The 22,460-nt window shown below is 39.3% G+C and overlaps 3 protein-coding genes across 4 annotated transcripts; all 3 read left to right on the top strand.

The window, feature by feature from the left end:
• The first annotated feature begins 218 nt into the window (after positions 1 to 218).
• Positions 219 to 8,256, top strand: il11a (interleukin 11a). The gene is made up of 5 exons (XM_052147628.1): positions 219 to 648; positions 1,297 to 1,454; positions 4,369 to 4,461; positions 4,647 to 4,808; positions 6,439 to 8,256. Exons 1-5 carry the CDS (start codon positions 642 to 644, stop codon positions 6,610 to 6,612), a joined length of 594 nt encoding a protein of 197 aa, XP_052003588.1. The 5' UTR covers positions 219 to 641; the 3' UTR covers positions 6,613 to 8,256.
• A 498-nt stretch (positions 8,257 to 8,754) lies between these two features.
• On the top strand, positions 8,755 to 19,027 carry LOC127658360 (zinc finger protein 836-like). The gene is made up of 7 exons (XM_052147609.1): positions 8,755 to 9,033; positions 10,504 to 11,021; positions 11,465 to 11,537; positions 12,604 to 13,695; positions 13,995 to 14,337; positions 14,626 to 14,780; positions 16,051 to 19,027. The coding sequence occupies exons 2-7, from the start codon at positions 10,645 to 10,647 to the stop codon at positions 18,292 to 18,294; spliced, it is 4,284 nt and encodes a 1,427-aa protein (XP_052003569.1). The 5' UTR covers positions 8,755 to 9,033; positions 10,504 to 10,644; the 3' UTR covers positions 18,295 to 19,027.
• A 927-nt stretch (positions 19,028 to 19,954) lies between these two features.
• LOC127658366 (probable N-acetyltransferase 14) lies at positions 19,955 to 22,129 on the top strand. Of its 2 annotated transcripts, none has more exons than XM_052147626.1 (3): positions 19,955 to 20,241; positions 20,629 to 20,719; positions 20,856 to 22,129. In XM_052147626.1, exons 2-3 carry the CDS (start codon positions 20,639 to 20,641, stop codon positions 21,639 to 21,641), a joined length of 867 nt encoding a protein of 288 aa, XP_052003586.1. In that variant the 5' UTR covers positions 19,955 to 20,241; positions 20,629 to 20,638; the 3' UTR covers positions 21,642 to 22,129. The 2 variants fall into 2 exon arrangements, with proteins under 2 accessions (XP_052003586.1, XP_052003587.1); XM_052147627.1 differs by lacking the exon at positions 19,955 to 20,241 and adding an exon at positions 20,256 to 20,530.
• The last annotated feature ends 331 nt before the right edge of the window (positions 22,130 to 22,460 follow it).

Genomic DNA, 22,460 nt, shown 5'->3' with positions numbered 1-22,460 from the left:
AAAAATCAAAACAACAGAAACTTTTTTCTTTCAAAAAATTCGCAAAAGGAGAAAGACAGCGCCGAGGGGCGGGAGGCGCGCGCTAAGAAGTCGAATGTGTATGTGTGTGAGCGAGAGTGTTTTTATGAATGAAGCGGTGACTCAGGATGTGTCATACCCCCGTCTTTATAAAGGGAGTTTTAAACAAGCCTAAACATTTCACTTCGCGAAAAATTAGACTTACACACTCGTATCTTTCTCTCTCTCTCCCCCTCTCTCTGTTTCTCCCTCCAAACACCACTCTGTCCCACACCGTGTATCTTTCCATCCTTACTCGCGTTTGTTAATACTAAACAACTATTAGGACTGAACATAGTCTTTTTCGAGGGACGACTTTTGGTGCTTATTCTTGCTCTCACTAATTCTACACTTCTGTCATTCATTCATTTTTTTTCCTCGCCTCACACTCTTCCTCTGTCAACTACTGTCTCGAGCCGTCCACGCGGACACTTGAGAGTGCGATACGAATTCTGGAGCACGTGACAATATCTGGAACTTCATTTATTTATTCATTTTTACTCTTTATTTATTTATTTATTTATTTATTTATTTTCCTGCTAATTTATTTGCAACTTATATACTTAGAAAGGACCTGGACAAATATGAAATGTAAGTGCCAAATATTTTGTATTTTCACTTAGTTTTTTAAGCTTTATTTGGCATTGTCACTTATTCATTATTTACAGTGTACTGGCACTTGTTGCTTTAACTCAGCAAATCACCACTGTGTGATTATATCACTGTTTTGTAACCCATTTGTGACGCCTTAACTTAAGCTCACATAAACAATGTTATCATATCTACATACGTTTTGAAGTGACAAGCCATCTGTGTTTAGTGCACGTGTGATTTATAAATATGGGACTTTTTTTGAAAACTTTGTCGGATTGTTAGTGTAAAGATAGCGTGACAGGATAATGGCCTGAGGCATTCGCGATTAGTTCATTAGAGAAGCATTTATCATGTCGACAGTAATCAAGGATAAAAGTGTTATTCGTTCAGGGCGCGCAACAGCGCTTATAAGCGCGCGACTGTGTTCACAGACTGCTTATTGTGATGCAACTTTACTGTGATTTCCTTCTTATTAAGAGATGAAAGCAGTGTCCTCTGACTGAGACTATTGATATGCTTTTTGACGTGTGGAAACATGGTGCTGTTTTAACAGTGGCACAGGCTGCTGGGACAAATCCAAGAATGTTGGTGTGCCTGCAGGCAGCGTCTACAGAATTAATCAATATAATCTGTTCTCCTCTGCAGTGCTGGGTGACTCCTCATCGCTGCTCCTCTCGTTGCTGCTGGGTCAGCTGCATCTGTTCACGTCGGCTTTTCCTGCCCACCACCGGCACCGTTTCCATGACTTTGACAAGCTGACCAATCAAACCAGACACCTCCTCAAGTTGACCCAAGATCTTCTGGTGAGTTGAACAGCGCATAGTCTCGTTTGATCTGGTGTGATAGCAGTGCTGGGTTATCAGTGTGTGTCTAACCAGGAAAGGAAGTTCACACTGTACTGTTAGAGATGTTGACGATTATCAGATGCTCCATCTTGATTGACCCTCTGAACAGCTCTGGTCTGATGGCTGGGCAAAATTAATGCTCCTTGTAAAATTATTTGTGGACAGGAATTGCCTTATTTCTCTTTCTCTCACACACAAACATAAACATGCTGTTCTGCTTTTCATTCAGCTGGCTCGTATTAATCATGGTAAGAGGCGAGAAAACAGATTGTGGTTGCTTTGAATCCATGTGGGAGCAGATAAAGCTCATTACTGTAGCCTCTATCTTACTAAAAAGAATTATCTCTGGATTCAGGCCCAGCAGCAGGGCCAACATCTTAGGCTCCATCAAAGATAGCAATGTAACGTTCATAAACTTTCAACCCAATGAGCCTGAACCTACAGGATGGGGGTAAACAAGGCCTTACAAGGCCTTTTGGTGGATTCTTTGGAGCCTTGTGCTCAAATCCAGTGCTCAAACCACCAGATAACAAACCAACAAGAAAGTCACAGCGTGGGCTTGGTCCGGTTTTGTGGTTGCTAAGTGATGGAGATCCACACTTTGAGGGGCTTGAACCCACAGTTCTCCACTCACTTTTCAGAGGCCTCCATTCACTTCCTCTCTGAACAGAAACATAAGCAGATCCTTGTTCCCATGGTTACTTGGAGGTCTTGTTTACCAGTATGAGCAAAGCACATGGCACAGAAAGGTGAAAAGTACAGTGTTGCCAGTGTTGCCTTCCATGTCATCCCCATGTAAAGTAGAACTTAAGGAAAATGTTAACAGATGTGCCTTTTAATGCCACATAATTGGTATGTGGTATATATGATGTTAACTTTGTTTTTCTTTTGACCTGGATTGTATATTAAGCTATAATTTAGTTCACCTGTTCTATAGGTCTGATTCCATCCATGTCTGCATCTAAAGAGGGGCTGGGGGGGGAGGGGGCATAACCCCTACATTGCCCCCCATCACCCCCCTCCCTCTCAAGCATACAGTACAAGTGCCCCACCAAAGAGTGCATCCTAGTACTATCCCAGATTCACTGACTCACTTGACCACTTTCAGACAAAGTCCAAAATATCCCCTCCCTAACTGTAAATGTTTGCTTATTAGAATACATAACTAGATACAATAATGCTGGTTGCAGATTGGCTGTGAGTGTCAATGTGTTGTATTTATGGATGTTAAGCATCTACCTCCCTGTGTATGTGCTCCAGATGTTACAGGCGAGAACATTATCAAAGACCCCACTGGTGACAAAAGGGCCCAACACACTTTGAAAAATATTTTGTTAGATTTTCAGTGACATGCAGCATTTATTTTGGTTTCTTTTCTTCTTGCATGGAGTTCCACTTTACAGGGGTCAAGGCTAGGAAAGAAAAATAGAATGAGAGTTGATGGAAAGTCCCCACAAGAAAGCTATAAAACCATGTGTGTGTGTGTGTGTGTGTGTGTGTTTATGCACAGAATGTGTTACAGTTAATTGTGTTAGGTGGTGAGAGTGTATATACATACTATGTATGACTGTGTGCGTGCCTGTGCGAGTGTGCGTGTTGTAAATAGTTGTGGTCTGTGTAGGTGTGGGGCTGCATGTTTAGCTTTCGGTCTCCACAGCAAAGTGTCCTGATAAAAATCAGTCTGATTTATCACTCCCGGATTTGCATTCAGGAAAACAGGAGGAGGGAGGGGACAAGAATCAGCTGAGTGAGGTCATGATCCAAATGGGGAGAGAAGGGACAAGTATCCGAGGAGATAAAGAGATGAGAGAGCGCTCTGGATGAGAGACGCTCAACAAGGTGTGTGTGTTTGTGTGTGTGAGTGCTTGTGTGTGTGATGATAATAGTCAAAGGGCCCACTCAAATGGGGAGAGATGAAACTCACACTAGTGAATAAAGTGATGACATGGATGGATGAAGGATGAAGAAAGGGCTGGTGTGTGTCACCGTCTTGGCTTACATTATGGAGTCATACAGATAGAGAAATAGAAAACATGGATGAAGGATGCAGAGGGAGAAAGATACAGTATAAACAAAACAACAACACAATACATTGGAGTGGCACTGGAAAGCTGACTTGTACACAAGACGGCTCTCATTGTCATCACATTGCCTTCTGATTGGAACATGGTGTTGTTTTTCTTTCCTGATGATGCTCTGATGACACAAAGGGTACATGACACCTGTCAATTAAACCGTTATTCAGCACTAATTAGTATTCACAAACAACCTTTCCAATGACTTGTAAACAGTCTCTGCTCCGTTCATGTGGTGGCCATATTAAGGAGCAAGCGCAAACCTCAGATCTTTGTCTTAACACATCTAGAGCAAGTTCGGGGCACTCTCCTTCACCCACTTGCGTGGTACCTTGTAAACACCTGAGCAATGTTAAATTATGTTTGTGTCTCCATCTAGTGCCAGGTGTGGAGAGTGCAATACGTCACGGCACCTTATTTTAGTCTGGACCCTGGAGTTTCCCTGCAGCCCACTGTTGTCCATTCCACTTCAAACTGCTTAGTCATTGCATATTTTGTTATTCTTCCTCTAGAAAACATCCTGTGGCTTCAGGGCACAAACTTGAATTGTCTAGGTTCAGAAGTTAAAGCTTGATGGAACTCTGGGTGACTCCTGTTCCCTGTAATTCTGTGGTGGTGCTAGTTTATGCCAGTCGTTTGATTTCTGGGACAGCTTTTACTTGTTTTGATTGTCGAGTTCAAAGTTGGAGACCAAGAACTTCTCATGACATGACTTTGTGGACATTTTTCAATTCAGTGTTTGTGTGTAGTTTTAGGTTTGTATTGATGCCCATTCTGTCTTTTTTCTTTTCTTTCAGAAAGACCCAGTGTTTGGCACAGAGGTTGATCACCACAGATTCAAGTCTCTTCCAGCGATCAGCAGCAGAGTCAGTGACCTCAACTCTTTGGAGGTGTGTGTGAAGGCAAAAAGGCCTCCATTCCCAGTTATTCACATCTCTATCTGTACATTAGACTCACATATTATTAATGTCATGCAGGACAGCTAGTTTGCAGTGAAATTTTGAAACCACAGTTGTTGTTTTTTCAAATACCTTTACTAATGTTTCTGCTCTCTCCCTTTTGTTCTCTCTTACAGTTCAAGCCTACTCTTTCTCAGCTCCATGCAGACCTCAAGTCCTTTGAGCACCATTTTGAGTGGCTGAACAGAGTGACACGCAAACAGCAGCACAACTCCGTACCAAAGTTGACAGACATGATCTCCTACACAAAGAGCCTAATAAACTCCTTACAGCGTCAGGTAATATGCTCAGACACACATATATACAGTATGTGACCGTCCCCATCATTTTGAGTCACATTGACACAGACTCATATTTTGAGATTTATGTACTAAAGTAAAAAAAAAGAAGGTCATAGATTTCTAATTATATAATTTATGTTTCTATGCCAAACCGTTGCTGAGATATAATCATTTAAATTAGTCAGAAAACCTTGTTTTTGTGGAAACACCCGCTAAAGATTCCAAACCATTTTCAGACATGAATCGATATAATTAAAAGTTTATACAAACATACATTAATGTAACTAACAGTTTAATATAATATATCTTATTAAATAATAAATAGATATGCATATTATCCTGCTTAATCACAAACTTTTCCAGATGAGTGGGCACATATATTTTACTCTTTGGATATAATAAAAGAAACTGTATGCCTTTGCTAATTTTTGTTTTGTTTTTAATGTTAGTGAAAATATTAACTTTATTTTTGGTCAAAATGGTAACCTGTGGGAAAATACAGAGTAAGCATGATACAGTAATTTTTCTCAGTTGCTCAATAGGAGCCAATAGAAAATAGCAAACAATAAAATAACACAATTGTAATTTATTTCTTACTATCAAGCTGTTGTGGGGGAGAAGGGAATGAACAATTGCATATTTATTTTTTACTTCATTTAATTTATTGACTCTGGTCATGTTACTATTTGCACCACTCATGAAATATGTTCACATGAAATCAAGACAGTCTGAACTGACATTTACAAATGGAAACTCTGTGTAAAATACGTCAGCTCTTTTTGGACACTTCAGATTTCAAACTAAATTGAATGTGTAATCCACAATCCACAATTGTGACCGGTGAGATTAAATGGGTAACATATCTATAACATTAATGCAGGCTCACAAAGCATTCTTAGAGAATATCCATGTATTTACACTTAGGCATGCACCTGCACACACAGCACAAACACACACTTCCGAGCTATTGATGGAGATCGCATCCACCAGCTAAAATACTATGAAATTAGTTAAACCCTCTTTGCATCATTTGTCGCATCTCTGACAGTGATGGTATTTAACATTTTAGCAATATGATCTTCTCTAGAGTTTTTTTATGGACATTGAATAACTTTCATGAGGTAAGTAAGGACAGCTGATGAGAGAAATGCTATATGCAGCATTCCCTTTTAAATTGCTTTGACGCACCACATTTAAAAACAAAAAACAACATTTATAGTTTGAATTTCATGACAACATTGTCATAATTTGAACGCTGAGACTTAGAAAACCCAGAACAGTCCAAAATCTAGTTTTTCCGCAAACTTAGATTTGTCCAAAAACGTCCCATTGCAACTTACGACTCGTTTTGATGAAGCATGTCACATTTTTTTTATCAACGGAAACCATGCTCTGTTGCCATACGATATGCTTGCTTATCCATTGTTTTTAACCCACACTGTAGATATATTATCACTTGAAATCACTTTATGATGTATTTTAACAGAGAGCTCATTTACTGTATGTGTATTGTGAATAATAATGAGCGCGTAGTGCGATTCCGACCCCATGAAAGTATCATCATCGTTATGTTGATGTTTGGACTTTGTGCTTCATGCTGTAACCTCACGTCTATGTCAAATTTCAGATGACACGAGCAGAAGCTCCCCGGATACCTGTCCCCTCTCCATCACTCCCACCTAATCCTGCCTTTCACTGGGAGGTGGTGCAATCCTCTCAAGAACTTCTGCAGCAGTTCAGGCTCTTCTGTGATTGGGCCTCTAGAGTGTTCCTTACCCTTAAATCTAGATTACCAGCATGAGGACTCTCAACGGTCAGGACTCAATAGGTGCTTTAACACATACAGCCTTTTTCGTAAATGTAATGGCATTTTTCCCATTTAATGGCCATGGTTATGTGTGAACAGCACCCGCTCCAGCAATTTGCCAGTTTGAGCCAGTCACAAAGTTCTGAACGAGCTTATGCAGTTACACCTTGCATTTAGTTTTAAGCCTGTGATGTTAAAAATAAATGTCATTAAATTGGACAGTGAAACAAATGAGCTGCTCTCAATCTGAGCAGAGCATTTCCTGCTAATTACATCCCAGAGTTTAAACGGTATACTGGTTTGTTTATGGCAGCAACACAGATAAAAGATGGAAAGCCGTAGAAGGTGTGAATAGCAGATATGGTACATTTACCGGAAAAGGTAATGTGGCAGTTTTACTGCAATTTAATGGGTTTCATGTGTGAAAGTGGCTAATGACACACTCAACCAAAAAGGCAACAGCCTGTAGTCTATGTATTAATTATGAAACTATTTCTGCTACTGTTACTAGCCCACTTACATATTGCACCAGTGGTACAAATGTAAAGACTAAAGTCTGCCTGGATGGTGAGATCTTTGCCACATTCTGAAGCCTGATCGGTAAAGGAGTCCGATCAGAAACTCACAGTTCAACTTATCTGCTCTCCAGTCGAAATTCTGCTTCTGGCACTCCATTTAACCTTAAATCTTTCTTTGCCTTCTCCTTTTTAGTACAATTAATTTTTCAGAACTATGTGTTATTTATGTATTTATTTATTTATTGATTTGTTATTTATTTGATAATTTTATTTATTTGATTCCTTGAGAAACATGTCAACAACATCATGTCAGCATAAAATATACTCTTTCTTCCTTTAATACCTGTATCAAAAAGAAACCATGTGTCAATGTCAACATCATTCATGTCTCTTATCAAAATGATTGTATTTCCTCTTGTCTTAAATTCATCTTCACTGTTACCTAGGTTACAGTACTTTGCCTCTATGCAAAAAAATGTTTGGTAGTGTAATGTATGTCAGTGTTGAATGAGAGAGTACTAGCATTGGCCTAAGCTTTGCTTGTCTTTCTTTTTTGAGGTTGTTGTCTTTATTTGCACAACATATTGGGGTTTATATTTATGAATCAATCATGGGATTCAGGGACATGTTAAACCTCAGTTTTAAGCAACATCATTGAGAAAAAGACAACCCAAGCCTTGAAATACTATGTATTGCGATACTTTGGTACTGTACAGCTTGTTCACGAATGTAAACTGATGTATTCAATGCAATTAATATAATATAGTTTTCATAATATAAGGTCCAGTGCTCTTTTAGTATGTTGCAATATTAACAATATTTTTCCTTTCCCTCCTTTTTTATTATTATTATTAAAAAAAAAAAATACGATTTTGATACAGTATTTGCTATTTATTGATATTATAAGTGATTATATTACATAGTTGTTATTATTTTCAAATGATTGTTTTATGCTGATGGAAAGCAAGACTTCTGTCATGTTTTGTACTTTTATACTACTACTTATCAATTAGCATCGATGTTTGGGTCCGTTTCTGTGTCTACACCGAAAGTTGCTACTCATATGTGCACTAAAACACGCAGAAACTGACTTATTTCAGTGGGGTGCCTTGTGAGACAAACAATAAAGGATTTGATGTGTACATTTCATCAACTTGGCTGTTGTTGTCTTGTCTGAAAGAGAAGCTGAGAATACGATTTCAAATACTAGAGATTGTATAACACGAAAAAAATTTCCACATTCGAGGAGGCCAGCACAGCTACTGTAGTTGGGTTTATTCATATACAGTTACGATATTAAAAAGCAACCAGGCGGTGACTTTGACGCTCCAGTTCCGGATAAACTACATTACCCACAAACCCTTAAACAGAGCACAACCAACACGTAACAAGCACCTCTTAGTGAATGGTTAAGATTTTAGACGTATTTATGGAAGAACACTTGTAGAAAGCTGAACTATTGTTTTCTATCATTTTAAAAGAAACCGAGGACGATCTAAACACATTTTAATGCAATGTTCGTCACAGCAATTTTTTTCAACCAATGAAACGAGCCAACTGAGAAGGAGAGAGAACCAATAGGCGCCGGCTTTACTGAGAGGCGGTCTCAGACGGACGACTGCTGGTTAGTTTGTGCTCTTGATTATTGTTAAGGTTGTGTGGACTATCACTGCGGACTTCGGCCTTATATCACTATATCAAAACTGGACATTTCACAACAGTGATAAAGGGAAATAAAAATTGCATTGAATAATATAGTCATTCCGACAAATATTGCGACGTTTGAAGAACGCAGACAGGGACTGAGATGGATTCGAGAAGGCCGGGTCCTGACAGCACATAAATCAACAAACAGCTTATAAAACAGTCATCGGTTGATTTGTATGTTAATTAAAGGGTGAGTGCGATTTGGTCCTTTATCTTCATTTTATAGATATTTTCCCCCATTTCCACAGGACAAGAACAGACAGATAGAGAGCGGGTGAGGCAGGGAGGGGGAGTGAAGCAAGCAGGGAGGAGGAGTATCTATAAAGGGGAAGGTGGATCAATGATGTGTTGGTCTGTTTACTATTGATGGGCAGAAGTGCAGAAGTGAAATATAATTCTCCTGACATAATATGCAGTGTTGTCTGAATAAAAATGCTTATTTCTGTGGTGAATTGCAAGCAGATTTAGAAGGGTCCTGCAGTGTGACATACTATAATTCATCTTATAACTATTTTAAACAAACAAATAATTAAATTCTTGTATAATTATTATGCAGCTTTTAATTGAGACTATATGCAATTTGCACTTTTCTTTTTACAAAACAACAACAACAACAACAACAATAACAATTTGTCACCACCACAGGGCCATTAAAATTAACTAGTGAAAGCCAAAAGGAGATTAAAGGGATAGTTCACCCTAAATTGAAAGGTACTTTCTTCTGCATAACATAAAGATTTTTAGAGGAATATTTCAGCTCTGTAGGTCCATACAATGCAAGTGAATGGTGATCAGAACTTTGAATTTCCAGTAAGCACAAAGTCAGCATAAAAGTAATCCATAAGACTCCAATGGCTAAATTCATGTCTTCTGATGATATATGATAGGTGTAGGTGAAAAACAGACACATATTTATGACCTATTTTATTATAAATCTCCACTTTCAAATTTGTCTTTTGTTTTTGATGACTTGCATTCTTTGTTCATATCGCCATATACTGGGCAGGGAGACAAATATATTGTTAAAAAAGACTTACAGTTTTATCTGTTTCTCACCCACACCTATCATATCGCTTCTGCAGATATGGATTTAACCACTGGAGTCATATGAATTACATTTATGCTGACTTTATGTGCTTTTTGGTCCTTCTAAGTTCTGGCCACCATTCACCGTTGTATGGACCATCAGAGCTGAGAAATTCTTCTAAAAATCTTTGTTTGTGTTCAACTGAAGAAAGTCTGGAATGCATGAAGGAGAGTAAATGATGAGAATTTCAATTTTGAGTGAACTGTCTCTTTACAAATGGTAAATAACTTGATCTTTTACAGCACCTGAGATGTATGCTTTCTCTCATACATATACAATGTAAAATGTAAATATAGGGATATTTAGGACATGTGATATGATGTATGCTGAATATTCAGTGTGAAATCACAGTCAAATACAGCATGCAATGAGTGCTACTTGGGTGTATAATAATTCCCACTGGTGCTCTTTGGATAAGGGATATTCTGTTCAGATGCTCTAGTGGTCCAAGGCACTCAGGGTAGGGTTGAAATGTTTAAAAAAAGCCTTTATTAGGACCTATGTCATGGCTATTGGATTCAGTGTGAATTAACTATTTATCTGTATAAATCTGTTATATCTGTTTTATTACAGCTCTGTCGGTTTTGGAGAAGTAATTTTGCCAAATTTTGTCACTGAAAACCCCACCAAACCCATGCAATGGCTGCCATAATTAGAGCAAAACACAGAGACTGAAATCCCTTTACAACATCCCACCTTTTCTCACCGAGTGTGATGGCCAACACTGTTGCCACTCTGGTGGTCCAAACTGAACTCTTACCATCTCAAACATCCTCCTCCCTTTCTCCCTTTCCTTCCCTCCTTGCCTCTGTAGAGGATGGGAAGGAGGATGGAGAGAAGGTAGAAGAAGAGGGGAAAGAGTCACAAAACGTTGTTCTCGCAGGTGACATGGTGACATCATCAACGCCCCCTGTTACAACGGTGGCACAAAATCCAGAGGCTCCATTCCAGTGTTTGGAATGTGGCAAGAGTTTTAAGTGGTCATCCAGACTGGCACATCATCAAAGGAGCCATAACAATGAGAGGCCATATCGCTGTAACCTCTGTCCTAAGGCCTTCAAGGGCTCATCTGCCCTGCTTTACCACCAGAGGTGAGAGCTCTATCGATTTTAAATATATATTAATTGACATGCTATTTCACAAAGCCTCACATATGTATGCTATACGGAGATGTTTTTTTTTTTTTTTTGTTGCTCACCCGAATCACCAGAAAACACAGATCGTCATTTCTTCCATGTTCTCTAATGCATTTCACATTACAGCAACAGAAACTTTTGGCTTGATTACAGTTCCTTCAATTATCCCTTTTTTTTTCTAAACACAATTGTGTGATCAAAACTTTATTTTCATTAAGGGTCAGCCCGTATTCACAAAAGTGAAGATCCATATCATTGCGTTGTGTTTGATTAATTTTTTTTGTTTTGATGTATTTGTCTGTTGTTGCTTGTAAAGCACTTTGAGCATGGGAAAAGCACACATAAATTAAACTAATCATCAAGTTCCCAATATAAAATTGGTTTGTGTGTTATCTAAGGTCTCATTCAGGAGAGAAGCCCTATAAGTGTGACGATTGTGGTAAAGCCTTCAAGCGCTCCTCTCTTCTACAGGTGAGACAATCCTGTCACAAGTAGGACCTCTGTGATGAAATTCAGACTTCATTCAAACTTCAAATGATAGTTGGAGATGAAATGTACCAATTAGGGCTAGGTGACTGGATATTCACAATATATCCACAATTATTTTGCTGGCAATATAAAATTAAGCAACATTATGAATATTGTGGCATTTTTAATACGTTTCTTAGACTAAAGTTTTTTGCAATCTCTATGTCCTGTAACTTGCAAATATGAAAGTGTTAAGACAGAGATACACAGTAGTAAAATGGCTTTAGAGTTATTAAGTTCAATTCTGCCTGTGAATCATTTAAAACTGTCCATCTCAATGAATTGATTTGTTGCCATCAAAATGTCTTTGTGTGGCATTTTCACAGATTAGAATGTTTTAGTAAAAATACACAGTATGCAGGTAAATATTGCTGATTATTACAATGTATTGGTATATTGGTGCATATAAATGATTACCGTTAATAACATTCTTCCTTTTATTAATTTAGTGAAAACCTTTGGAAAACATACCTTGACTTTTACTGTATTTTACTTCTCACTTTAAACATTTAAACACATTTTTGAACATAAAAAGTTTTAAGGCACAAAAATGATTCCTGAAATAACAAAAATTTAAAAGGTCATTTGCAAAAATATCAGAACATTGTTTTGGTTTACAAATGTTGTAATTGATCAATTGTAGAAATGTATGACATATAAAACACATGTGACAACATGCCCTAACCTGACTTTCATGAAAAATACCAAGAACACATTTAAACCTTATGGTAAAAATCTGCCTTTATAATATAGCTGAACCTTGCATACTAAATGTAGGCATCTATGTTTTTAAAACTTTCATGCAAAACCTCTGCTAGAGAAAACACATATTTGCTATTGGACTTCTGATTCCAAATCTTATCATTAATGAGATAAAGCTCTTGTTTCAACTACCCACAACTAGCCCCCAGTCTCGATTTATTTTGAATATTGTCAAAAGGCTGAAAAAGTATTTGACTTTGGTGCAAATGCTTAATGTACTTACTTTTACAATGATTTATATATCCAGATTCATCGCAGTGTGCATACAGGTCTTCGCACTTTCCAGTGTTCCTATTGCCCTTTGACCTTCAAATGGAGCTCACACTACCAGTATCACCTCCGCCAGCACACTGGTGAATGTCCGTACCCTTGTGACAGCTGCTCCAAAGCCTTCAAGAACTCCAGCAGCCTGCGTCGCCATAAAAATGTACACCTGGGTTTCAAGCCTTACGTCTGTGATGTCTGCAATAAAGCCTTCAGTCAGTCCACAAACCTGCGGCAGCACATGCGCATACACACGGGTGAACGTCCGTATGTTTGTGGGGAATGTGGTCGCAGCTTCACGCATTCGTCCAACTTGGCACTGCATCGCATCTCTCACATAGAAGGAAAGGGGAAGGGTGCTGGGAAGGCTGGAGGGGCCGGCTCAGGGTCAGCTCCTCGAGAGGTGGAGGTGGTGCTGACAGAAGATTTGAACACAGTTGGGATGACAATTTCTGAAATGGTCGGCCTCGTGGGTGGACAGGAGGGAGGGGTCGGGCCGGTGTTCCTGTCTCACAGTACACCCTTGCCTGCTAACTCGGGCACAGCCAATCAAAATGTCCTTTCCCAGCTTTCCCTCACACCCACTTCCTCCACTGTCACAGGCACAGAACATTTGCACTTGAACAAGTCTGACACTGGCGCTAGTGTTTTGCTGTTTAGCTGTGGCAGCTGCAATGAGACATTTTCAACACAGAGTCACCTTGAGGACCATCAGGCTCTTCACCTGGATAGCCTGGGCCCAAGAACTGAAGGTGGGGTTGCAGCAGAAAACAGCACAGAGGCTGAGGGAAGTGGGGTGTCACTGGTCGGGGCAACGCCATTGTTGGCTGATTTTGAAGAGGTTGTTGAAACCACCACAGCTGCAGACAGTGGGCAGGGGGCTGAGTTACTTGGCCTGGATGGGGTCAGAAATGAATCGGGGCAGGCTCACTTTGATCTTCTACAGAGCTTCACTACGTCTGTGAATCAGATGCCTTCTGATTCCAGTGTGCCAAGTGCACAATCTACAATGGAATGTGCATACTGTGGGAAGAGCTTCAAGACCAGGAGTGGACTGACCCGACACATGGCCCAGGTGAAGGCGAGAAAGAGAGAAGAGTTGAATTTCCCCCTCATGTTGTTCATAACAAGTATGACTTTCTTTTTTCCTTCAAACATACATTAGATATTAGGCAGAATGATAGCCTCAGAATGATAACTCGTCTCCTTTTGTGTTCCACGGAAAAAAGAAAGTCATACTTGTTTTGAACAACATGAGGGTGAGTAAATGATGACTACATTTTAATTGTTGCATGAACTATCCATTTATAAATTAGCTAATTCTATGAAATCGTGTGCCAATAACTCTCCATCTCGCCTTCTTTTCTTTTTAAGTCTCATCCTCTCGCTCTGTCTGAGTCTCGTTCTCAATTCAACTGCTCAGCTTGTGATCGCTCCTTCCCGCTGCTCTCCTCTCTGCTTACCCACCAGCACTCCCACACTCCTGAGCAGAGATTGCTTGCAGAAGCGGAGGCAGAGATTGTCTGCCCTTCTCTCTCACTGCCACTGCCCACATTAAAGAGAGAGGGAGAAGATGCAGAGAGAGAGATCCATGTCAGTCTAATTGCTGTCACTGAGGAGGGAGAGAGACGAGCTGTGAAGCCATCTGTCAAAGCATCAGGAAAGGGAAGCAGGAGAGGTGGAGGTAGCGGTAGCAAGACATCTGCCACAAATAATGGTAAGAGAATGCTGCGGTAGCTGTTAGACCATTTGTTTAGTTCTATAAAAGCTTAGACTTTTCTTACTGGCTGAAGTTTGAAGGTGTTGAACACAATTACAATCAATCCATGTTTAGGATTTTTCCTTACATTTTTATTTATATTCAGTATATCAAAACTATAAGTCTTGGTATACAAACACATATTTGACACAGTTATCACATGGTAACATTCATTTGCATACACAATATGTGACTCCTGTATTCATCTTGTGGATTTATTTCAAAATCAACTTGCATTTCCTACAGAGAGGCCTTATCGTTGCTCTGAGTGTGGGAAGTCATTCAAAGGTTCATCAGGACTTAGATACCACATGAGAGACCACACTGGGGAGAGACCGTATCGATGCACAGAGTGTGGCAAGAGCTTCAAAAGATCCTCACTGCTTTCCATACACCAACGGGTAAACAAAGAGGCTTTGCAAATTGATATGCTTCCATTATTACTGCATAGGGGTAGTGTTTGAAATAAGTAAATTCATTGCATTATTAAATAAATTCTATAATGTATTTAGCCTTCAGAGACCCAGCGAAACAGAACTGGAATGTTAAAACAATTCAATAATATCCAATTTTCATTTAAATATGTGTAAAACTACACATAACAATAGCTGATACTCTGAACTGTATCACAAAGTCAGGGTATATATATATATTTTTTTTTTGCATATTAACTGTTAGAGCTTGCTAAAGTCACACAAAAGGATACAGTTAGATGACTCAATTGCTAACACTCTTGAATCAAATTAAGCAATTTTCCTGTAATTTGTTTTACTAATTCTAAAAAATTGTACTAATGGAAAAATTATTAAACCCCCCATAAACTTGTTTTTAATTTGGCATTACATTTATCATTTTTTTTATTTAAAATAGTTTTATAGGAGTTTTCTAATTGTAGCAAAAGTGCAGCGCTGGGCATTAGTGGTCAAACTTTTTATATGTTCAATCTTTAGAGACTATTCAATAAATCATAAATAATAAACTATTCCAAATAATTTTCAACTGTTTTCTGTGCTGTTCTGTAATAAAAAATAAAAAAAACACTGTCTTATGGTATTCATGGAATATTAGATGTAATACTATTACATAGAGATAGGTATTTGTTATAAATTTGATTATACCAAGCAAAATTAATAGTCCCTATTTGCTTTAAATAGTCAAATTTCTTAACTGTTCATGAATTTACCTTCACTGTTTGTAACAAATTATATTTCATATGCATATGTTTGTTTAATTGTGTTTTGAATTCAGAAATATCCACATACTGTCTAACAAAACACTGGTGAAATTTTACAAGCCTAAATGGCCAGTGTTGCAGCTTGCAACGTTTTTGCAAAATTCACCCCAAAACAAAATATTCATAAAAATCATAATTTTAAAACCAGTGGGTTCCTTAAAACTCTCTTCAAGGAGGAGAAAAAAAAATGAAATATCATCAATTTCAATAATTGGGTCTCTTGAGAGTTTATTCATTTATTACATGGTAATAACTACATGAAACTCCTGTGAAAGAAATGTACTGATTTGATGATTTTTCGTATATATTTGTGATTGATATATGAATGATATTTTAAGGTAAAATGTTTTTTTTTCAAACCTATGTCTGTTTTCTAAATCATCTGTGAATCATTATACATTTTAATACATATCCACAATTGCTCCCAACCCATCTAGGTCCACACAGGTGTGCGGGCTTTTCAGTGCCCCTACTGTCCACTGACCTTTAAGTGGAGCTCACACTACCAGTACCATCTTCGCCAGCACACAGGTGAGCGCCCATATGTATGTCAGGAATGTGGCAAGTCTTTCAAGAACACCAGCTGTCTCCGTCGCCACAGTCAGCTTCATTCTGGCCTACGTCCACATGCTTGCTCTGTGTGTGGTAAGGCTTTCTCTCAGACCTCCAACCTCAAACAGCATGAAAGGACACACTCTGGAGAGAGGCCCTTCCAGTGTTCTCAGTGCCACAAGAGCTTCACACACTCATCCAATCTGCAGCTGCACCTGCGCACACACTCCTTACGCAAGGACTTCAAGTGTCAAGATTGCGGAAAAGAGTTTGTCATGCTCTCCTACCTGCAGAGGCACCTGAGGACCCATAGTTCTGGGGGTGTAGCAGGATGTACAAAGGAGATGGGGAAGGTGGCTAAAGGTGGTGGGGCACCAGAGACAACAATGCTGAGTTTAAACATGAATGTACTTGGTGGTCTTCCTTCATTGTTTCCCACTGATGGTAATTCTACATTGATTATTTCACCCCCACATCTTGACATACCCCCAAACACATCACAGAATTATTTCATGATCCAAACAACTTCAGGGCTGCAGCTGATCCCACTGTCCAATCCCACACCAACACAGCCAGCCCCCCCTCCTCCAACACCTCCACCTCCACTACCCCCACAGACTCAGAATTTCCTGCTTCTTCAGTGCCAGTCTAACAATGGAAACCAGCCTAGTCTGATTCTGGTCCCTACAGCATCCAATACAAACACTCTTCCCATACATTCTGAACCACAGACCCTTCCCTTGATGCAAACCATTTCAGCACTGCCCCAAGTTTTGGCTCCAGCCCAACCTCACATCCAGCAATATCAACCAGTTCAGACACAGCAGAGATTTATTTTGACCAATAATAATGCTCCCCTCATCACTTCCCAGCCTCAAAGCACACCAACAATTGCTCGTCCCATTTTAGGCAGTTTAAGTCGTACCAGAAAAGGAGGTACTAGGCGTGAACGGAAGCCTAAAGCTGCTATCCAAAAACCTGCCCCTGTCATTAAGACTACAGAAGTCAAGCAACCATTGATTTCATCAGCTGCTACTTCCAAATCTACCACAATATCCAATGCCACTTCTGTTGCTTCCTCAACAACAAAGTTCCAGCAACTTGCTAATGGTGATCTACCAGCTGTGTCGTCTGTCAGCTCTTGCCAAGTGCCTGAATGCCCTATTGTCCCTGCTGTTGGCATTATGTCAGTGACACACAACTCCAATAGTTCTCCTGTCTTTAGAGGTGACTCTGAGAGTGCTCCACTTGAGAAGAAACCTGTTCAAGAAATCTCAAGGGAACACTTTGTTTTGTGTTTAGAGAAAGGGATGGAGGATGGAGGACAGGGTGATGGGGTGGAGGTGAAGGTGAAAATGGAAGGAGGGAGTGATGCAGGGCGGTCATATGTCTTGCAGATCAAAGATGAGGGGCAGCAAGAAGAGGGAGGCAGTAGTGAGGGAGGAGAAAAGTCATATGTGCTTCGGATTCAGACAGAGGGAGAAGATGATGGAGATGGAGAGAAGTCTGAAATGGTCTCTCTTAACCTTCTACGAGAGTGGACTGGACAGAGCGAGGGGCATGGAACTTCTGAGACTGAAGGAAGTGTAGAGAAGTCATTTGTACTTCATTTTCAAACTGAGCCTCACCACGAGGACCTTCAGCCAAGCTCAGGCTTCATAGGAGGCCCAGGTGAGGATCTCAGCCTCTCCTGCCATCCTGCTCAAGCCTTGGTTCCATTGGATGGGCAGGATGTGGTTTTTGAGCTGGATGATGAAACAAAAATGGATGACAGCACAGGACCTGGGGACAATGTTCAAATGATTGCACTGATAGAGGGTGAGGGCAACAGCTCTGGAGCAGGGGGCGGTTTTAAAGGGGCTGTTGGGGCAAACTCTCGGCAAATGGAGGGAATCTTTCAGTTAGAGGGAGGAGAGGGCATTGTTATAATTGAAGTTAGCACCAGAAGTTTGAGAGAGGGTGAAATCGAGGCAGCAGAAGTAGGACATACTTTAGTGGAAAGAAGTGAGGAAAAGCAAGCTAATGTTGCACAAGAAATACAAGAGGACTTAACATCAGAGGGGCCAAAAGTTCATGAGGTCGAGAGCATATCATCATCGGAGATCGGAATGATTGAGACTTCAGGCTGAGTATGGAATAACTGGTTTTCGATTTATCTGGCTTTAACACAAATCACACCTCATGACACCGTTCAATGATGGTGTTCAAACTGTATTCATATAAGTAATGGTTGACTCTCTGTAATTCTAATGTGTTCCTTTTGGACAGTAATTAACAGTTTTAGACTTAAGGAAGCTGATGACAGTGTTGTAAATGTAGGACCAACACAGGACCTTCAAAAAATGTTTATCAACTGAGACTTGTCCCTTGCACAAATAGGCATCCTTAGAACACCACAGAGTCTTCTTCCTCTGGTGTTTCCCCCTTTCAGACTGTACTTTGTGGGGATAAAGCATATTGCTTGGAAGTTACGGTTGTTCACCTGACCGCTACAGGGAACTGTCACAAACCACAATCATCAGATACAACCCAGCGGAAAATAATGGGTTCTGATTTAAGGAAGTCCATAGTGCTCTTCAGCATCCAGAGTGCACTGAAAAGATAGAATTTATGATTATTAATTATGAACTATATTCAGATATACTGTCATGTTGACAGTGACTGTACAAAGTGAACTTTTGTAAATTTGTCTGCTCTGTTTGTTTTCATTCTTAATATAGGTACTAGATTATGACAATTACCAATAAAAATAGGTATGAATGTCAGAATTTGTATTTACTGTTTCACTCAGTTCAATGATTAGAAGTGTTTACTTCATATTTAAGTAAATTCTGGATTACATTTCATGGATATGGTACAACGCGTCTAAAGGCACACCTTAAAGAAAAATTGGCCTTTTTCTGGTCACAATGTGTATCAAGATTAGAGAAATACATTTATTTTTATTGAATATTGATGGAGCAACATAATTTGTGTGAAAATACATAACACAAGGTTGTTTTTAATAAAATTATTATTTTGATAAAGGTGGCGAAGGGTGCCTTTTATCCCAAATACTTTTAAAACAGCAAAATGCCTTTTTTTTTTTTTTTTGAGTAACAAATTAAGATAATGGTAATTCAAAATAACCGCTTCAGAAAAGGATGCATAATTTCATGTTCTTTTCATTCACATTTGACATTTCATTATATCGCAAGTATTCTGTAAACAAATTAATCTTCATTATGATTGGATCAGTAAATGTGAGCTCACTGTGATCATATATATATATATATATATATATATATATATATATATATATATATATATATATATAAAATCTCTTCCCCATTTAAGAAAATCAGATTGTTTTATGGGGGCCTCTAGCAACTGAAACGGGAAACTGAAACTTTGTACCCCCAAATACTATCTTTCACTTACTGAATAGTTATTACATATATATATATAGATATAGATATAGATATAAACATAAACAAAATTTTAAATAAGTAATTTGTCTAAAAAATAATTGTGATAATTTCCAGAATATTCATTACCTAAATTTGCTATATTTAAAAAAAAATTTTTTACATATCAAATAGCCTAAAAATCAACCTTTAGACCTGAGGCTACACACAATGGTCTCATATAACAGGAAACGTTTGCAGTGCATAGTGACAAACAGGTGTTAATGAAAGTTATGTGGTCGTTTTTGTTGCTAATTAGTGTTTTTGGAGAAAATAAACTCATAGGAGTCCTTTACGCATTTTAAACCTAATAAACTCCATATTGGTATTGCTGCATATAATGAATCCACAGATAAAATCTTGAGACGATAGGCTCCATTACAATTTAGAGTTTATCCACAACGTGCGCATGCGCACAAGAGTCAACAGTTTTATCTCCATGTGCCCCTTTCCACTACGCAGTTTGCGCAGGGTCGTTTTCACGGTTGAGGATAGGTTGAAATCATACTTCATGTTCGAAGAGACAACGCTGTTTCCTTAACTCCTTCAAATATTGCAAGTAACAGGCTTCTGTGGACGTATTCCCACATTTCCTCACGTTGCATTTCCCCCCGCGTCTCTGAATATTAGGTAAGTAGGTCAGTTTGCCAATAGTGGCGTTCACCATATAAGGGTATAAAAGGCGTCATGGGGCTTGAGCAAGCTAACTGTAGACCATGCCATCATAAACCAGTAAAATGCTTCTGAACAGATGCACAGCCTTAACGGCGTAGACAAATCATATATTTTTTTTATAATGTCGTATTTGAAGCAAGATATATTTTAAATCGTGTTGTCGCGGATTGTGTAGCGCGGTCCATCAGTATATTTAATATTGACAGTTTCCATAACCTATTAAGTAGGCAAGCATAAACCACAAGTATGTCACTGTTTCTTTTGGAAATAAACCAAAATGGCTGAAATAAAGCAGTCCGGAGAGTTTATTTAACGTTAACATGATCTTGATATCTTCATAAGGTTAAATGCAATGGTTAGACTGGACCTTGGCGATGTAGTCCTCCGACGGATGCAGGAGAAAGACATTGAAGCTGTGAAGGCTCTTATCAAGGTGGGATCTTTTTTATTATTATTATTCAGTGCAGTCACTCATATAACCCTCATGGACTGCTATGTTTTTTCTTCACTTCTCTTTCTCTTCTCTTTCTGTTCTTTATCACACTCTTTCTGTCTTTCTCTGTTTACAGGAGGGATGTGAGGGAACAGAAAATCGCCTGGTTCTTCACCTTCTTACCCGTCCGCTTGCTCTCTTCATGCTCGCCACTCTCTCCTCCATCCTCCGCTGTGTGCTACACTCTTTTATCATGGCCTTGGTCATTCCTGTGTTCATTCTCATCATCTACCTCAAACTCACCATACCACGATCGGTGGGCATCCTAGGTTCCAGCAGGCCATACTGGGACTATGTGGCCAGCAGTTACGGCGCAGACGCCGAGCCAGATCTACCCAATCCTCACTTGGGCAGAGCCAAACTGATCGCCAACCAGGAGAAAACCAGACGCTCTAAAAAAGCCAAAAAAAATGTGGATAAAGAGAAGACAACTGAAAGAGAGCATTTGGATGAGGATGAGCTCAAGGACAGGGCGACGGTTGCTGGAGAGGTGTGGGTGGCGGACTCTGATGGGGAGATTATGGGGTGTGTGGCTAGAGACGGCTGGGGTCGGGATGGTGTATGTCGGATCTGCAGGCTGGTGGTCCAAAGCTGGTACCGCAGAGAGGGACTGGGCAGATTGATGGTACAGGGTTTGGAATCCAAAGTAAAGCAGAGTGGAATATGCCGGGTTTATGCCCATGTGCCCTTTCCTTCCAGAGCGGGAGAGGTTTTCTTCAGGAGGCTGGGCTACCGTATGCAGGGTGAGACTGCAGGGACTGGTGGAGAGGAAGATGATGACTATGAAGAGCCAGAGAAGGGTTTTCTGGGGTTCCCTCTAACAAAAGTGTTTGTTAAGGATCTATTAGAACAGAAGTCTTAACTAGTATTTAGATGAAAAGAATAAAAACCCTCATAATTTTACACATCTTTCCAGTGAAGACAAAGTCAGAAACTCAAAGAACATCTCTCGCTTTGCAACAATGCATGTTATGTTGTATAAGTCATAAATATATTAATAATAAAATGTATATTGTTCTACAAGAGTATTTTTAGCATTGTTGAACATTGCATATTCCATCTCTGGGTTTCAGAGCCCAAGCCATGAAGGTTTCAGTTAAGCCTGTGGAGGAGTGACTGAAGATTATTAGTGGGCTGACTCATTGGTTATAGCGCTAAATGGTTTGCACTATAACCAGTTTTGTTGTTTTATTTTTTTATTTTTAAGAGCGGCTGAAGAGAATAAATTATTTACTGGTTTTTATTTATTTACTTTGTTTATTGTGTGTTTATTATAATATTGTGAACTTGAGTAATTGAAAACTTTTTGTATGTTTCCCTTCAGTGTTGAGGAATAAGCGCTAAGCTTTTATAAGGTATAAATAAAGGTTTTGCTTGAGGTTTGCCTCTTGACCTTAATTTTTCCATAAACTCCATACACACTAGTTATTGTGTTTCTAACTGCTACAGTTGTCCCTCCACAATTTGCTGATCGCTAACTGTGTATCAATATATCTATGGTTTTGCTGCAATTCCCTGACAAGTCTCACCAGAAGCACATTATATACAATTTCTTTGTTTCTCATATCTAGTCTGAGTGCTTTAAATTTAGTGCAAAAGACATTGCGCAGAGACCTACAGTTAGTGTCTGCATGCGTGTGGATGTTTAGCAACATGTATGTTTGAAACTAGGAGCTGTTTG

This window comes from Xyrauchen texanus, chromosome 17 (genome assembly GCF_025860055.1).
Source record: "Xyrauchen texanus isolate HMW12.3.18 chromosome 17, RBS_HiC_50CHRs, whole genome shotgun sequence".
Taxonomy (NCBI): domain Eukaryota; kingdom Metazoa; phylum Chordata; class Actinopteri; order Cypriniformes; family Catostomidae; genus Xyrauchen; species Xyrauchen texanus.
This window is presented reverse-complemented; position numbering and strand designations above follow the sequence as displayed.